The sequence below is a fragment of the Camelus bactrianus genome, chromosome 27 (genome assembly GCF_048773025.1).
Source record: "Camelus bactrianus isolate YW-2024 breed Bactrian camel chromosome 27, ASM4877302v1, whole genome shotgun sequence".
Classification (NCBI taxonomy): Eukaryota; Metazoa; Chordata; class Mammalia; order Artiodactyla; family Camelidae; genus Camelus; species Camelus bactrianus.
In genome coordinates, this window is record NC_133565.1 from 32,515,874 (window position 1) to 32,533,715 (window position 17,842).

General features: G+C 41.7%; 1 protein-coding gene across 3 annotated transcripts in view; it reads left to right on the forward strand.

Moving 5' to 3' along the window:
• SIN3A (SIN3 transcription regulator family member A) overlaps positions 1-17,842 on the forward strand; it is a 57,992-nt gene that overhangs the window by 26,169 nt on the left and 13,981 nt on the right. For all 3 annotated transcript variants that reach the window (XM_010955228.3, XM_074354128.1, XM_074354129.1), the window contains exons 4-16: positions 610-716; positions 1,392-1,674; positions 2,716-2,967; positions 3,545-3,697; positions 3,840-3,998; positions 5,733-5,822; positions 7,834-7,952; positions 8,527-8,737; positions 9,038-9,154; positions 11,530-11,768; positions 13,103-13,286; positions 14,271-14,844; positions 17,117-17,286. In XM_010955228.3, coding sequence (XP_010953530.2) covers positions 610-716; positions 1,392-1,674; positions 2,716-2,967; positions 3,545-3,697; positions 3,840-3,998; positions 5,733-5,822; positions 7,834-7,952; positions 8,527-8,737; positions 9,038-9,154; positions 11,530-11,768; positions 13,103-13,286; positions 14,271-14,844; positions 17,117-17,286 — 2,658 coding nt within the window. The remainder of the gene's footprint in view (positions 1-609; positions 717-1,391; positions 1,675-2,715; positions 2,968-3,544; positions 3,698-3,839; positions 3,999-5,732; positions 5,823-7,833; positions 7,953-8,526; positions 8,738-9,037; positions 9,155-11,529; positions 11,769-13,102; positions 13,287-14,270; positions 14,845-17,116; positions 17,287-17,842) is intronic.

A 17,842-nucleotide genomic window follows, 5' to 3' on the forward strand; every position in this document is an offset into this window, starting at 1 on the left:
CCTGTCTGGGATTTTGCCCACGCTGCTTCCTCTGACTTTCGTCACGGGTCTTCCTTTTGCTAACTTGTACTCATCCTTATGGCTCAGTTTAGACACCACTTCTGAAGGAAGCTGTCTCTTATGTCCCCCTGGCATTTTTTTTAGTATGTGTGTTGGGGTGCCCTTCCCATGTGCTCCCTGGGCGTTCAGTGATTGCCCACTTACCCCACTGGTTAATGATTCCCAAATAGATGTGAGTGAATTTCTGTAGAGCAGAGACTGTGGCTTATTTGTCTTTGACTCCTTGGTACTTCACATTGGGCCTGGCATGGCACGTTGTAGCTTAGTAGATATTTGTGAAATGAACACGTGAACAAATAAGTAAGTGATATATTAATGAGATTCTAATATCCAAAATTTTCCAAAGCCAGGCTACAGAGTTTACGATTTGATTTTATCTTAAGCTTGTTTTATTACTGACACCCATACTAATTTTTAATACTTTTATGTATATTTACTACATATTTCTATTTTACTAAGTATGTTAATTGTATTGAGGCATAAATCATTTTTTAAAAATAATTTTTGGCTTTTTTGTTTTTATAACCTTGAGATTTATCTCTGCCGTAGGTGGAGGATGCACTGTCCTATCTTGACCAGGTGAAGCTGCAGTTTGGTAGCCAGCCTCAGGTCTACAACGATTTCCTTGACATCATGAAGGAATTTAAATCTCAGAGGTAAAAGATAACGTGTGCTTGTTCTCAAGCTTTGTGTTTGTAATGTTGATTTTGGAGGGAGGGTATAACTTATTCTCATCTGCTGAAAGATAAAAGGTTGCTCCCTTTGGGGCGTTTAGTTTTCAGGGTCATATTTTTATAATTGCTTTATTTTTGAAAATGAAAGGCCTTTGTTTTCTCCATATTGGTAAATTTTTCTTACCTAAAATTTTTCTTAACTGAAATTTTTCTTAGTACTTCATCTCAGTCAGTCAAGTAAATTGGTAATAATTAGGCTACTTGCTCTTTGGATTGATTTAAGATACATTAATGTTCTCACATGGTTTACTATTACAAAAGACTATCTCCTCTGAATAGTGTAAATATGTAATAATATATACTCGTGTATCAGAGGTTGAATCTTGCATGGGAATCGCAGTTTTAGACTTACCGTCAGAGTATCAGCTTGATAGGACTGTTACCATCCATGAATGTATATTTTGTTTAAAATTGTAACCAAGCCTCTTAGAATACGAACTAAATGGCTTTGGAATGTCAGAGTTCTTTGTCATTAATTTTGTAATATTCAGGTTGACTTTTATTTTATTGTATAGACAGCCGAGTGGAATGTGAATTTTTTCCTTACCAAGGTGTTTGTCAAGCTTACCACTTTAATACTTGTTTTTTTTTAATCAGCATTGACACTCCAGGAGTGATTAGTCGTGTGTCCCAGCTGTTCAAAGGCCACCCTGACCTGATCATGGGCTTCAATACCTTCTTGCCTCCTGGCTACAAGATTGAGGTGCAAACCAATGACATGGTGAATGTGACAACTCCTGGCCAGGTTCATCAGATCCCCACCCATGGCATCCAGCCCCAGCCTCAACCACCACCCCAACATCCTTCCCAGCCTTCAGCCCAGTCAGCCCCAGCTCCTGCCCAGCAAGCTCCTCAGCCCCCACCTGCCAAAGTCAGCAAGGTGAGCACTTGAAAAACTTTGCATCATGTGAAATGCATCCCTAGAAAGCACCATCCTTTGACACTTTCCCTTTGTATAAGACTTGGATAGATACCCAAGTTAGAATTTCATCAGAGGAGATGCAATAGTCACATCCCTATAAAGTGGCTCACATTTACATACCACATATTTAGGTATCTGTTTAAATCAACACAGCAGCAACCAAAAGAACTCTTTTGCCCCCAGCTACTGCTTATTGAACCCATGATCATCCCAGCAGATGGCGACTTGGTGTAGTAGTACTTGGACAGCACAGGCAGAAATGGTTGTCTTATGATCAGATTACATTGTTGCCCACATGGTCATCATTTTACAGAAGTCACTCCGTTTATCAGATTAGTTCATTTCGAGCTAAGCAGAAGACCCTGTTGATGATGATGATGGTGTGTTCCTGGTCAAGAACTGTACTCACATGGTAGCCACTAGCCACGTATGGTTATATTTAAATTTAACTTGATTAAAATAAATTCAGTTTTTCAGTAGCACTAGCTACATTTCAAGTGTTCCACAGCTTCATGTGGCTAGTGGCTATCGTACAGGGTAGTGCAAATAAAGAACGTTTCCATCATCTCAGAGAGTTCTGTTGGGCAGAGCTGGTTTAGAAAGCTTTTTTTATGTGGAGTTAGTGCAACAATTGATTTGTCTTTTTGGACATTAAAGGTCTGTGTAGAATGAATTTTTTCCTATTCTGTTTGCACCTGTTGAGCTAGTGAGCTTAAAAATTGCATATGAAAAATTCTTCCCTGCAATTGGAAATGTAGCCCACTTCTAAGGTTGTATTTAGAAATTTTGAGACTGAAATTTTTGTATTAGAATGTGTGAAAACCTCTATACTTCCTGCCCCTACCCAGTGTGATCTGAGTTGGGCTGCAGTAGCCTGGCCAGAGTGAATAAAGGATGTATTAGTTGAACAGACACCTTGTTTCTCTTTAGCTTGAACTTTTCTTTCCTATGTTAAACCATCTGTGTTCCTGAGGAGAATAAAGACTTTTTTCTTTCTAGCCTTCCCAACTACAAGCACATCCTCCAGCCAGTCAGCAGACCCCCCCACTCCCACCATACGCATCCCCACGTTCTCCACCTGTCCAGCCTCATACACCAGTGACAATCTCGTTGGGAACAGCCCCGCCCTTGCAGAACAATCAGCCTGTGGAATTTAATCATGCCATCAACTATGTTAATAAGATCAAGAACAGGTTTCAGGGCCAACCAGACATCTACAAAGCGTTCCTGGAGATCTTGCACACATATCAGGTAAGACAGTTGCCCTTTCAGCCTGTCTTAACCAGGTCACCCTGGGCACATCTAGTCTGAGAAGAACTCGAATAACCATTCTGTGTCCACTAATTCTTACGGGAAATTAAGCAGTTAGAAGAAATTTGTGATGTGTGTTTGTAAAAGCCAGTTTTATTTGCTTGAGTTTAATTTCCTTATAGCAGCTAGTCAGAATTTTTTAGTCACTCTCTGTGGAATGAGTGCTTATTTATCTGAAAAGTTTAAAGAATGATTTGTGTAGTAGAGGTAATCTACAGAAGAAGGAGAAATTTCTTTAATGTTTTGTGTTTTGTCAGTTGGTAGTGGTACCCTGAACATTCACATACACTACCCTGGTTTTAAAAGGAATTGTCAACCATCATCTTCCACTCTTTTCTCAACTTAAAAGCTTGAAGTCTAAACAGGTGCTAAGAATGTACATTTTCCTCTTAAGTGCAGCCCAAGTAGATAACATACAAAGCTCCTATCAGACATCTCAGAAAGTGTGCAGAAGTGAGTCATTCACAACAGCGGCCCTCTCTAATATGGTCTCTTCCTATTTGCAATTTCCTGTCAGAAAGAGCAGCGAAATGCCAAGGAAGCTGGAGGAAACTACACTCCAGCATTGACTGAGCAAGAGGTGTATGCCCAGGTGGCTCGTCTTTTTAAAAATCAGGAAGATCTGTTGTCTGAGTTTGGACAGTTCCTACCAGATGCCAACAGCTCTGTGGTAAGTTTTATCTAGAAGAACTACACTATTGAGAGTGGTTAACTTGGATAAGTTAGGAAGATGGAACCAGAAGAAGACTTGCTGTAAATGATACTTATTTGTTTTGATAAGAGCATTAATCTCTTTCATGTGTCTTAATTAGCTTTTAAGCAAAACAACTGCTGAGAAGGTCGATTCTGTGCGAAATGACCATGGAGGCACTGTGAAGAAGCCTCAACTGAACAACAAGCCGCAGAGGCCCAGCCAGAACGGCTGCCAGGTCCGCAGGCACTCTGGGACGGGAGCCACCCCTCCGGTGAAGGTGAGAATGGGCAGCTGCTCATTTTGACTTTCAGGAGCAATTCTAGCGGACAAGTACTCAAGGGCTGACTGTGTGTGTCACAGAAACTAAATGCAAAGCTTAAAAGGCTTTGGGAAAGAATGTTAAATACCACCAATTGCTTGGATTACTCTGCTCTTTTGAGCTCTTACTGGTTTTCTTTATACTTTCTTCTTTGCTGTTAGCTGTCATCTATTTTTGTTTGTTTGTTTCCTGCCAAGGGTTTCTGAGACTTAATTTTTCCTTTCTTGATTTGATGCCTTAAACCTGCTTTATGCCAAGAAGGATGATTATTAAGCTTGATAATTGTTTCTGAAATAAGTCAGTGGTCTCTGAGGTTCTCTTGTGAGTAAAGTGCCTGTGCTTTGTGGGATCTCTTTGGTCTAGAGGCCTATTCTGCCCAAAGTTCTTTGTTGGGTTGCCAGATCTTATCTATATCATCTTAATCTCCAAGGAAGGACCTTTGGGCTGTAGCAGGGGGAGGTCTTAAACTCTTGTTAGTGACCCATCACGTGATGCTTCTTGTTAGAGCAAATACCGCTGGTCTGCCTGCAGAAAGGTGAGCCTGCTCCTCTCCTCTTTGAGGTGGTGCAGCTGTGCTGGGGAGCGGGCTGGGTGCATGTACTGATTATTGCTTCAGTGAATCCTAGAGCTGTGTCTGTAGCATCGAAGAGATAGATGTCTGCAGAATTTAATTAATGAATAACAAGAGCCTGTGGAATTCTAATAGTAAGAAGTGACTGGTAAGCAAGCAAATAACCACAAAATCTGACCTGTTAGCGTTACTGACCCTTCTGAAGAACTATTGAAGAGCTATTTTTCAGTGTTTATAATGGTTTCTCCTTTTGGAAGCAAGCTGAACATAGTAATAGTTTCTGTGTCTTCACTTTAGTAAGAAGTGTTAGTTCTATGAGCAGCAAGGATCCGGTCAGCAGATACACCCCCCATCTTGGCCTCCTCCCACACTGATCACCTGCAGGTGGGGACACTGATTGGGAGATTAGAATCCCCTGTCTCCCTTCTCCCGAGGCAGTGCGAGCAGAGGCTGTGGCTCCTAGGAGAGTGTCCTCCAGGGCGGCAAAGGTAAATGTGCTGCTTCTCCGAGAGCTTGTGCATTTCTTCACAGATGGTTGAGAGGTGGCCTTTTTAAAGTAAATTTTTTTCCTGATAGTTATATCGTGGCACATTCGTTCTCTTTGAAAGAGCAATCTTAAGCTGGTCTGAGTGGATACTGCTGACAAGGTAGTTACTCCTTCTGTTAGGAAGATAAACTGCTTTTTTCATGAATTTTTAAAGTTAAAGGTTAAAGATTGCTTTCTATGTACTCCAGCTCTTCTTACAGCCTCTTCAACCCCCTCAGCTAGGAGGACAAGGCAGTGGCATTAGGTTCCAAATAAAGTTACTTTTGGTCCATGGGAAGAGTAAGGATATTAATTCTAACATCACAGTAACGCCGTGACCACTCACAGAGAGCATATTTGGGGAGTAGAATTCTCTGTAAACCTTTGGGAAAAAACTGACAAGCAGTATGAAATAGACTTTCTTAGGTGGAAATCTTGCAGGATGTACAGCAAGTTAGTGACTTGAATTCTCTCATTTGTTACAAATTATTAATCAGTGGTGGTCAGTGAAGGAACCATTGAACAGAGATGAAAATAAAACTCAGAGAAACCCACTCTTTGAATCTTATATGTTTGTATTTTTCCTTTTTTGCAGAAGAAACCCAAATTACTCAGCCTAAAGGATTCTTCTATGGCAGATGCCAGCAAGCATGGTGTAGGAACAGAATCGTTATTTTTTGATAAGGTGAGTACTGAGTGAATTGGATTTAATATCTGCTATTAATGCCCAAAGAAAATCACCCTGTACCCAAGAAGATTTTGTTTTAGAGGCATCAAGCTGATTTGGACTTTCTACTTTGACATAATTTCCAAATTATAAGTCCTTTCAGTCTATGAGGGCCACTAGCACAGCTAGAGAAATGATAGCATTGTCTGCTTTGATTTTGTGAAGTAGTTTACAACAAAACACAGCATTTGCCATGGTGGAAGAAAGCTTTTTAAAAACTCATATTACTCTCAAAAGATATTCGGAGCCCCCTGTTACAAATATCCAGGTCTGTGTCATGGGGTATGTCAGTGCATCTGACTTAAGACTTAAGTTGAGGACTTAAGATGACTTGTAACCTAATTGCTTGTGACAGTTATTTGTGGTATCATGTATAGGGTTCGTGGGATTCTGATTTAATAGTGTGTTTTCATAGCTCCCCAGGTGATTGTAATGAGCAGCCAGAGTTGCGATTACTGGTGTAAACAGTGTTGTGTGAGTCTGACTTCCTCTTTAGAGTCAACTTGATTAGCAGACTGCTTTCATCACAGTACCTGGCAAATGTCAGATTGCTCGCTGGCAGGAACCAGCCTGGATTGATCTGGTGTGACTTACCTGTCTCTCATCTCTGGGTTTTTGCAGAAAGGGTAAATGATTTAGCATCTCCGTGATTGGTGCCTCCTGATTTCTCTCTGATCTACTGTGCCTATGTAATCTGTCCTGCAAAACAGTTAAAGCGTCCCTGGCTCTGACTTGCACCATGTGTGAGGGCTGCCTGGGCACTTGGCGCTTTTGAGGCAAATGTAGAAGTCCAGACCACAACAAATGGCAAGGAAAAGATGGGGGAAAGGGGGCTGAATAAATTAATTTTTTAAAGAATGGTGGTATTTGTTGTTGTTGTTCTTGAAGTGCTTATTTCTTAGAGATACATATTGAAGTGTGTATAGATGAAATGTCTGGAATTTGCTTTAAAATTCAGTGGTGGGGGAAATGGGTATAGATGAAACAAATTTACATTGAGACTGGGTGAGTACATGGGATTCATTAGACTATTCTTTATACTTTTGTATATGTTTGAAGGCTAATAAAAATTAAAAGTAAATATGGTATATAGCACAAAAAGTGCAATGCTGTTTCGTCCTTTGCTTTGAAAGTATATATTCCATATAGTGTCTACTGACTGATAGTTACAAAAAGTATATGGGAACCTGGAGAAGGGATTTTGATAAACCACTTGGTTTGGTGAGTGAAGGTCTATAATCCCTACAATGCTAAATATATACTTTTGAAGTTGAAACTCCAGATTGCTCATCTAGCCAAGCTATTTTTACTTTTTCTATGCTGTTGAACATTTTTAGGCTTTTTGGATATTAAAATGCTCGATATTATAAATGGAGGAAGGAAAACGATCAGGTCAGAGGGCAAAAGTATTTTATTTAAAAAGATCATTATTCAAAATTACCAGAGTTGAGAACAATGTTGACAAAGATTCTTGCTGTAAACATCTGTTAGGAGAGGCAACAAAAGCTTGGGTGACTCTGGAGTGGTCATGGTCAGAGAATCAAGCATGTGAGAAGGTAAATGTCTTATTTACTCCAGGGTCTCATTTTCAGAATGTTTATTATGGAAAAATTTAAACATATGTTTAATTAAAGAGAATAGTAAAATGACTCCTCATGCACCCATCATCCAGCTCCAGCAGTTCTCAGATTCTAGCCGGTGTACTTGTTTCATGTGTACTCCCCCCACCCCCCAGATTATTTGGAGACAAATCCCAGGTATTACATTACTTCATCTATATAAGTATTTTACTAAGTTTCTTTTTAAAATGACACCTTTTTTCAAACATAATCGTTATCACATCTAAAAAAACTAACATTGACTGTTCAATATCATCAAATAACAGTTCAAATTTCCCCAATCTTTTAAAAGTAGTCCAGGATCTCTTGATTCCCTACTGAACCGGTTTTCTCTCGGTTGTCTCCATAAGGTCCGAAAGGCTTTGCGGAGTGCAGAGGCCTATGAAAACTTCCTGCGCTGTCTTGTTATCTTTAACCAGGAGGTGATCTCTCGGGCTGAGCTTGTGCAGTTAGTCTCTCCTTTCCTGGGGTAAGTGGAGTCAGGGGCTTAACCCTGATGCATGATACAGAGGTGAAATAAAAGTTTGTGGGAGTATATGATAGGCAAAGTGAATTTGATCATGGCAAGTCAGTTGACGTATAAAATGTCCATGTCAGAGGAGTCCTCTGGGAAGTCTTGTTCAACTCTATTAGAGATGAAAAAATAGGTAGAGAGAGCACTGGCCAGAACTAGTGATCTCCTGGTCTCCTGACCACTGTTGGATGTTTATAGAGACCAGTCTCTTCTAGGGTTCTAGAATCTTGACTTTGACAACCTAAGAATTATCTGAACTTGAAGCAATATTCTTGATTAGAAGAGTGGCTGGTTACTGCCTAGTTTCAGTGCAATTCTTCTGTCACCACCTTAACTGACCTTAGAGCACTCTACGAGAAAAGAAGCCATATATTCAAAGGAGAGCTTCTTAGGCAGGAAATCATAATCGTCATTGGAGTTTGTCTAATGTTAGCAGAGTTCTGACCCAGCACCAAATAGAGGTAGTCATACCTCAGAATAACTGCATCGGGCTTCTAATTGCTCACCAGCTTTTGGTTTGATTCTTCAGGAAATTCCCTGAATTGTTTAATTGGTTTAAAAACTTTCTGGGCTATAAGGAGTCTGTTCATCTGGAAACCTTTCCAAAGGAACGAGCCACAGAAGGCATTGCCATGGAGATAGATTACGCCTCCTGTAAACGGTTGGGCTCCAGCTATCGAGCCCTACCAAAGAGTTACCAGCAGCCCAAGTGTACAGGACGGACTCCTCTCTGTAAAGAGGTAAGACCTTCCTGAGAAAGGATCAGCCCTGAACCCTCAGCTTCCTCCAGAAACGGGTGGTACCCAGGGATCGAGAATTTCTATGTATGAGGAAATCAGAGCCCTTTTCTGTCTGTTACCAAAAGAAAATATTTTTACACCTATATTGAGGAACTTTTTCTTAATATTTTTTGTAAACTTTCTAAAGGTCATGTTAACTGATTCTTCCCTCCTCTAAAGTTTTGTCTTACAATTGAAAACACTTAATCAGCAGAAAACTTTGTTACACTTATGTTTCAATATCTCTTTTTTTACCAAAAGGTTTTAAATGATACCTGGGTTTCGTTCCCTTCTTGGTCTGAGGACTCTACCTTTGTTAGTTCCAAGAAAACTCAATATGAAGAACACATCTATCGTTGTGAGGATGAACGCTTTGAGGTACAAGCTCCTTTATCATTTGAAGTTTGGGGAGATGGGAGATGCAGAACGGGAAGTTACCTTAAATACCTATCTGGGAGGGTTGGCTTTTAAGACTAAAGAGCCCAAGACTCACATTCTTCTGTGGTAAGTGCTTATTGTATTTACCATGTTTTATGACTTTGTCAAATATATTAGTAATATTTTTATGATAAATATGACTCATCTAGGCCACTGTAACCCTTTTAACTGAAATTACCCATTGATGGCTGAATAATCCTCGAATTTTTAATGATATTTTAAAGGTTATTGTGTTTTACATGGTATATAAAATCAGTATCTTAAGGCCTAGTGGGCTTTCTTACAGGTGTTTTAAATCATTTATCTTAAAGTGTGTATTCTTAGCAGGTGTCTGGACATGGTTAGTAAACCAGCTCTCCTGTGAGAACTGAAATTCTCTCATATTTCTGATATTGATTTGGCTCCTTTTGAGAGAAGGTTGAATTAAGGACTTTATTGTAAAGTAGTTGGGAAGGGAAGAGCTGGAGTGAAGAAATGAGCTGGTGGAGAACCCCTGTACCTGGAGTGGGAGTACTGAAAATAGAACTCCCAGTGTCTTTAAATGTCTAGTTCACTGGTACCAACAAAAAGGGAATATTAAATGTGTCTAAAGAAATAAAATTACGTGCATCCTGCTTGATGTATTTATTACATAAAACTGACTGGCCCTACTCTTTCATATGGATGGGGAGATATCTTGCTCCTTTTTAAATTCATACAGACTTAGCTCTCTGCCACTTATCCCCTTCCAGCTTGTCTCAGCTGTTTCTGGCATGTTTTGAATGAAGAGCCACGTGTTGCCTGGCCACTGGCAGGTGGTTGGCCATCTCTGCCCCAGTGTTAATGAGGAGCTTCAACCATTTGCAGAAAACTCAATCATGACTGATGTTAACTTCTATGGAAAGTTTTATCAAGCTAAAGAAGGCATTTCTTTTTTACCTGTGTTTTGTAAGGTTAGATGATGAGTTAGAAAGCAGAGACTGGCATCTGTTTTTGGCAGGATATTCCTGTTCTCGACTGGCATGCCTGCAAATGAGAAGCACCAGCCTCATCTCTCATTTGCAGTTACAGGAGTGAAGATGAGAAGTGTGTGTGTTGCACACTTAGGATTGGGTGGGATGGACTAGTTTGAAGGAGCTTTCCTTTATACATTGGATAGATTAATATTCCTGCAATACAGACAGCCCCCAAGTCTCAGTGGCTTGAAAAACAGAGTTACTTCTTGATCATACTGCATGTGCACTGATGTTTAGCAGGAAATTCTGCTCATCAGGATTGCTTGGGGACCCAGGCTGACAGAATGCCACCTTCTTGAACATTGCCAGTGATTAGAGGGAAAAAGAGCTCAGAGGGATCTTATACCTTTAAATGCTCTAGCCTAGAAGTAATAAACAGTACTTCAGCCCACCTGTTCACAGCTCATTTCCCAGAACTCATTACATGACCCTATCTAATCACAAGGGAGCCAGGAAGTTCAGCCCATCATTTGTCCATAACTGCGGGAAAGAGGGATTCGAATACTTGATACAGTGACTGCCGTAGTCCTGAAGCTAGAGAATGTGGGAAACACTTCCTCAGACATTTGGACACAGACCCTTGAGACCGCTCATTTACTTCATTTTCTGTTTCTCATTTAGAGAATTTTGTGTTAAGCCTCAGAAAAAGAGTTAACTCAAAGATTGCTAGTCATATCCTTAACCAGGTCAGGCTAGGCCCTTGTCAGAAATAAAGTGCCCGGAGTTTAGTAAAAATTTGAATGATTACCCACAGATACAGCACTGAAGCCCTTAAGGAATGATAGTCACTGCTTTTATTACTACTAGATGTGGAACAAGACCATTAAATATATAAACATTTCAAGTTAACCCTGAAAAACCTTACTCATGAGTCTGATTTATCATCTTAAATGGTCTTTTTGGGATTTCATTGTTTTGGTGGTTATCATTTGTAACAAATCTTAGCCATTCACAAAAGTTCAAGAAAAAGTGTCCAATGTGTCCTGTTAGGTCCCTCTGGTATGGGGGTCAGTAGCCCTGTGTAAAGCACACTGGCCATGTAGAAGTATTAACTATCACTTAGCCATCTTTTATTTGATGTTTGTTGTTGGCCTGGCATTGTGCTAAATCCTTTATGTGGACTGGATTGTTAAATCCAGAAAACCACCTTTTGAGAGTAGGTGGTGGTATTCCTATTTTACTGATACAGAACAGAGTATTATATGGCTGTAGTATAGCGGAGCCAGGATTCGAATTCAGGGTGTTTGACTTCCACCTTATACTCCTGAATGCTTTTCTATTCTGGTTTGGGTCCTGAGCACACTTTGTCTTTTTTGTTAGCTTGATGTAGTTTTAGAGACCAATCTGGCAACGATCCGGGTTCTGGAAGCAATACAGAAGAAGCTTTCCCGCTTGTCTGCTGAAGAACAAGCCAAATTTCGCTTGGACAACACCCTCGGGGGCACATCAGAAGTCATCCATCGAAAAGCACTCCAGAGGATATATGCTGATAAAGCAGCTGACATAATTGATGGTCTGAGGAAGAACCCCTCCATTGCCGTCCCAATTGTCCTTAAGAGGTACCTGAGTGAATTTGTCCTTTGTACTTAACAGATTCAGTGTCCCATTAGATAAGATTCTCCTTGTTGACCGGGTAATCCCACGAGACTTCCATTTCTCCCCAACCCTGGTTGTTGAAAATCAGGTAGAGCACAGGATAGTAAAGCTTCCTAATGGGGTTCTGTGTAACCGGGAATAGACAAGACCTTTAAAGTCCATAGCAGAATGCTCTGTGTGTTTGAGGGGATAGTTTAAAATAGAGAAAAGAACAAAGAAGAGAACAGCCAGCCACGTTCCTGCCACTCAATACTAACTAACGTCTTTGTTTTTTAATAAGTAAAAAGATTACTCTTTGTCTTTATAAAATTGATATATGTTATTTTAAAAGACTTTGCTTGCCATTTTTACTAAGAATGTTTTATTTCTTTCTCCTAACAAACCTTCAGCCTGAGGTGTAGAGGGGCTGTTGTACCCCACTAAGGCCAGGCGTCCAGGAGGAGGCCAGGGCTGAGCCCCAGGCACTCAGGCTGAGTCAGTGGCTCTCTGGACTAAGCCGTGAACCCCAGCTAAGCACTGGGGCCTCCCTCTGTATCTGGTGGGAGGGGTTCTCATCTGCTGCACAATCACAAATGCCCAGATTTGATTGTTCTGCCATGGTCTTCCCCTCAAGTGCTGGCACAAGCTAGTCCTCTCCTTGCCAGTAGCATTTAACTGTTGACCTTCAGACGGAGGCTCTTCTGGATATTCTTCAGTTCTAGTGCTGGTTTTGACTTTCCTCTCCTCTCCTTTTCTGGAGTATTGGGATCAGTTGTTCTCAGAACTTCTGAACCGTGTCCAGGGGAACAGTGTTGTGCAAGTTCTCTGCTCGTGGGCTTTTGCGTTTACATTAGCATAGTAAGCGTTCTCAGAAGTTCTGTAGCAAAGAAGTTTATTTCACTTTGTTTTATTTAGCTGGCCACGGAAACAAATCCCTTTTTCTAGGGTATTCTGTGGAATGCTGTTTGAGAAATAACTATTCTCAGCAAGATTTCTGGCTTTGGGACAAATTACTTCCCTAAAATAAGTCCTGAATGAGTGATTTTCTCATATAACAGAGTTCAAGAATAAAATTATCCCAGAGTTGCCAACAGTTTTGACAAATCTGCTGTATCTTTTGACCTTTGAAATAAAGTGAATCCTGCCATGTTTCTCACTTCTAAACCCGAACGAGAGCAGTGCCCTATTTCACTGATAGGAAGCAGAGTCCTATATGGCAGAGCCAGGACTCCAGTCCAGGATTCCAGTGTGACTGCCTAGCTTAAAATTCCCACATCTGGATTCCCTTGTCTTACTGTTTCCACCCCTCACCCACCAGGTTGAAGATGAAAGAAGAAGAATGGCGAGAAGCTCAGAGAGGCTTTAACAAGGTGTGGAGAGAGCAAAATGAGAAATACTACTTGAAATCTCTGGACCACCAGGGCATCAACTTTAAACAAAACGACACCAAGGTCCTGAGGTCTAAGAGTTTACTCAACGAGATTGAGAGCATCTATGATGAGGTGAGCTGGAGGTTTCTGCGTCTGTGAGAAGTGTCCGGTCTGTGTGTTCAGCAGAGCTTTGACTCCTGCAAATTACCTGTGTTACAGGAAAGTAAGACCCTCAAGACTTGCTGGTTCTTGCTTCACAGCTGTCAGAGGCTTCTATTCCTGATTCTACCTTTTTGAATCTAAGCCTCACTAAGCTGTTTTACTGGTTTCCCCGTCTGTCATCCTGGTTTCAGTTCACACCCACTGCCTCCCTCTCCTACTTCTCTCCCCATCTATTTCCCTCAAATGGTATCTTTTATTTCTTAACTTATGTTCTCCTTTGTGTAGCCTGTCTCAACTTCCCACAGCTTAAAATACTTATTATTGATCCCCCAACTCTTTCTAACCCTTGTGTATTCACCATCCTTACCACAATTGTATGTAGTGCTGGGAGCTAGTATACAGAGATGTATAAGAAGCTAATCCTGCTTTCTTTGAGCTCACAGTCTTAGGGGATGGATAGAAACAAATACAGTGTGATTGAGAATTCCTAGAAATGATGTGCTCTTGAAATTTAAAATACTGTTTATTATGAAAATGTCGAACATACACTAAAGGGGAGAGGCTGGTAAAGTGAGCTCCTACATAAACTTAAATAATCATCCCTCGTTTGCCCGTTCTGTTACATCTGTCACCTTCCTGACTCCCACCCCAGAAGTATTTTAAAGTAAATCCTAGACCTCATATCGTATCCTTCATAAATACTAATCGAGAATTTTAAAAGATGGTTCCAATTCTGTCCCATTGTCCCTTATAAGTCTTCATTGTCTAGAAGGTACCAATATTTTGGTACCAAACCACATCTCGCACATTACCTTTTTGTTTCTGTAAGTTTGGGATTGGAAAATAATGGCCACTATGGTTAATAAAGGATGTACAGCTAATGTAGTCTCGTAGGTCTGTTTGTAGTTTCTGTAGATATGTCACATAATACTTTGTCTCCCTCTCTCCCGTTAGAGGCAGGAGCAGGCTACGGAAGAAAATGCTGGTGTACCTGTTGGCCCACACCTCTCACTTGCCTATGAAGACAAACAGATTCTGGAAGATGCTGCTGCTCTGATTATCCACCATGTGAAGAGGCAGACAGGCATTCAGAAGGAGGACAAATATAAAATCAAGCAAATCATGCATCATTTCATTCCAGATCTGCTCTTTGCTCAGAGAGGCGATCTCTCGGATGTGGAGGAAGAAGAAGAAGAAGAGATGGATGTAGACGAAGCCACAGGGGCGGCTAAGAAGCACAATGGTGTCGGGGGTAGTCCCCCTAAGTCCAAGCTACTGTTCAGCAACACAGCAGCTCAGAAGTTAAGAGGCATGGATGAAGTGTACAACCTCTTCTATGTTAATAATAACTGGTATATCTTTATGCGACTGCACCAGATTCTCTGCTTGAGGCTGTTGCGGATTTGTTCCCAAGCTGAACGACAAATTGAAGAAGAAAACCGAGAGAGAGAGTGGGAACGGGAAGTGCTGGGCATAAAGCGAGACAAGAGTGACAGCCCTGCCATCCAGCTGCGTCTCAAAGAGCCGAGTGAGTTTAGACTGTTGGTTTACAGAAGATGTGAGGGGTTGGGGACCTCAAGGCCTAATTAGACTTGGGACTGCTTTCTTTTATACATAGAGCACAGGCAGGCCTTAGAGCTTATTAACTTGGTTCAGATCTTAGCACTGCAGTTTACTGATTGTGTGGCCTCACTTATACTCTCTGAACCTGTTTACTTGTAAAATGGAGGTGCTACTTGTTGCCTTGTGGGGTTGTTGGGAGAATTGGGAAAAGCATGCGAAATCCCCTGTGGTTGCTTGGATCATAGACACTTAGTAGCTGGTACTGTGGACACCAAGGAAGAGGGTTTCAGTTACCATCAGTTTCCCAAACGGCAGGTCTCTGGGTTATTGCAAAGTGTTTTAAAGGACAGAGTGACTAAAGCATCCCAGTTGGTTCCACTCCACGGTAGAATGTAAGTTCGTAGTTGTTAATGCCTGAGACAGATGTGAATAAGGAGAGGGGGATTCAAGAGATGGTTTGAGACAGCAGAATGGACCAAACAGGAATGAAGATAGAAAACGCAGGGAAAGGAAAATAAATGAGGGTTAAGGAAGTCACCAAGCGCTCTAGGTAATTTTGTGCCACTTACTTCTGGATGACTCTTGAGGTCGTAAGTTGTTAGGTACTTGAGCTGTGAGCCAGAAGCTTTTCTTGTGAAGCCTTTCTTCTGTGCTCTTTAGGATGTAGCCAATCTTTGGAGTAAATTAGCTTTTTTTTTTTTTAAACTGTTATTGATGGAAGAAGCCCATGTGTAACCCTGGCCTTCTGTCTGTTGAAGAGCTAATGAACCTGGGAATTAATTCTGAAAGCCTTTATCTGATTAATCCTGGCTTCAGAGGGACAACTTTTAGACCTCAGTGTGGTGATTCTATCTGCTTGGGTAGAAATAAGACAGAAATGACCTAATCCTGGCTTGACCACTGGCTTAACCTGCTTTGAGGCTTACAGAGTTTGTCCTTGAGTGGTGATGCCGAGCCCCACGCCCATCATGACTTGTGTGCACAGGTCTGTGGTTTGCACTCACAGCTTTGTTCTGCCGTGACAGCATTTTCCGCAGCAGTAGCCCAGCCCATGCCTAGGCTGTGGGTCTGAACGAGGTGATTTTCTGTAATGAGACTCTAGCCAGTTGCTTCTTTGAAACAGTTATTGTCCTGTTTTGCCTGTCTTTAATGAGTTCATCACACTTCAGATAAACGGAAACGGACTACTAGCTTTTGCTCTTAGCCCTTTTCCCCCTGTACAGACTTTACAAACAGGTAACTAAATGTCGAAGACAGAGTTCTTTTTGTAACTTCTGTTCTCATTTTAGTGAACTTTTTCATTAAGGTGCAGCACATATACAGAAAAGTGTACAAATCCGAATTGTATAGCTTCACTGAATTTTTACAAAGCAAACACACCTGTGTAACCAGCATCCGCATCAATAAACAGAACATAACCAGGCTCCCAGTAGCCCCCTCCTGCTGCTGTCTTGATTGCCAGCACTGGAAATCGGATTTGCCTGTTTTTGAGCTTTATGTAAATAGGTCTTATTTTAGTAAGCTAAAGGCGGAGTCCTTTCACCTTCCCTTGTGCACTCTGTTAGTTGCCAAATGTTTCTGTAACAACTGGTAAGATTCCAGCTGGTGGTTGAAGTGATTCATGCACAGCAGTACAGATCATTTAATGTAGTTGGTGAAGTACAATGTTGGGAATCCATTTTTAAACAAAAGGACTTTGACAAATGTAGATCACTTCATTATTCATAAAGGATTTAATTTGCTCTCCTGTCTTCCTGCTCCCCAGAGTGCTATTGTAGGGCTCTGTTTGCCTTTTCTCTTCAGCACTTTATGCTTCGTTGAAATAGCTGTACGAGCACCCACGTGAGGGGTGCTCCACGGGCTGCGAGAGAAAGGTCTTCTCTCAGCAGGGAGCCAGCAACTTTTTGAAGAAACTTCTTCCTTGGGATAGTTCACTCTCTTGTCACACAGAGCCTGGCTGTACTGTAGATGAGTGTCTTTCCGTCTTTCCGGCATGGTCAGGCAGCAGTAGAAGCCGCTGTTAAAGTTGCCGAGTCACTCTCCTTTGACAGATGGTGCTGGTGGTTGTAGCCACCTGTTGGGTTTCATCTCTCTGTAGCAGACCAAGTGGGTAGGTTTTGAATACCTAGGGTTGGTTCTTTCAAGTGCTCTTTGGGCCGGCTGTGGGATTTGCCCTGCCCTCTCTCCTGATCTTTTCTTAGCAGGGTAAGGCCTCACCTGTCCCATCTCTCCCACAGTGGACGTTGATGTAGAAGATTATTACCCGGCTTTCCTGGACATGGTGCGGAGCTTGCTGGATGGCAACATAGACTCGTCACAGTACGAAGATTCGCTGAGAGAGATGTTCACCATTCATGCCTACATTGCCTTCACCATGGACAAGCTCATCCAGAGCATCGTCAGACAGGTGAGAGCGCGGCGGAGGCGAGGGCTGCTGAGGGAGAAAGTCCGCCTGAGAGGGGACCAGGCCAGAGGAAAGTCAGTTTTCTCCTGTAATGATGTTTTTGAACACACAGTTCTGAGGAGGGGAAGGAGAGGTTAGTGTCATGTTCCATCTCTACTGTTGACAGAGCAGCAGTGCTCCAGCCCTGAGGCAGACTCCTGTGCTTTGCTCAGTGTAAGCCTGCCTCAGACCTGATGTTCTGCCCCGAGCGTTCGTCCTGACCCCCGCTCCCTGCCCTGCCCTCCCAACTCTTACCTCTGCCAGGCATGAGCTCACTTTCCTCTTCTGTAGGTGTTGGTAATTCTGTGGACTTTCCTCATTTAACATGTGAAGTTCTTTTTACAGGAAGGGTTTCATATAACATCTTTTATAATACTCTGTCCACCTAGCTATCTGAGGTTCCCTGAGTTAGATCTGTGGTTGGTTTTGTGGTTTGTTCCTGTGGCACCCTGACAGTTTGTCAGTATGTTGCTCTTTACAACAATGATTATTTTATAGCAAATAGCATGTGATAGTCACT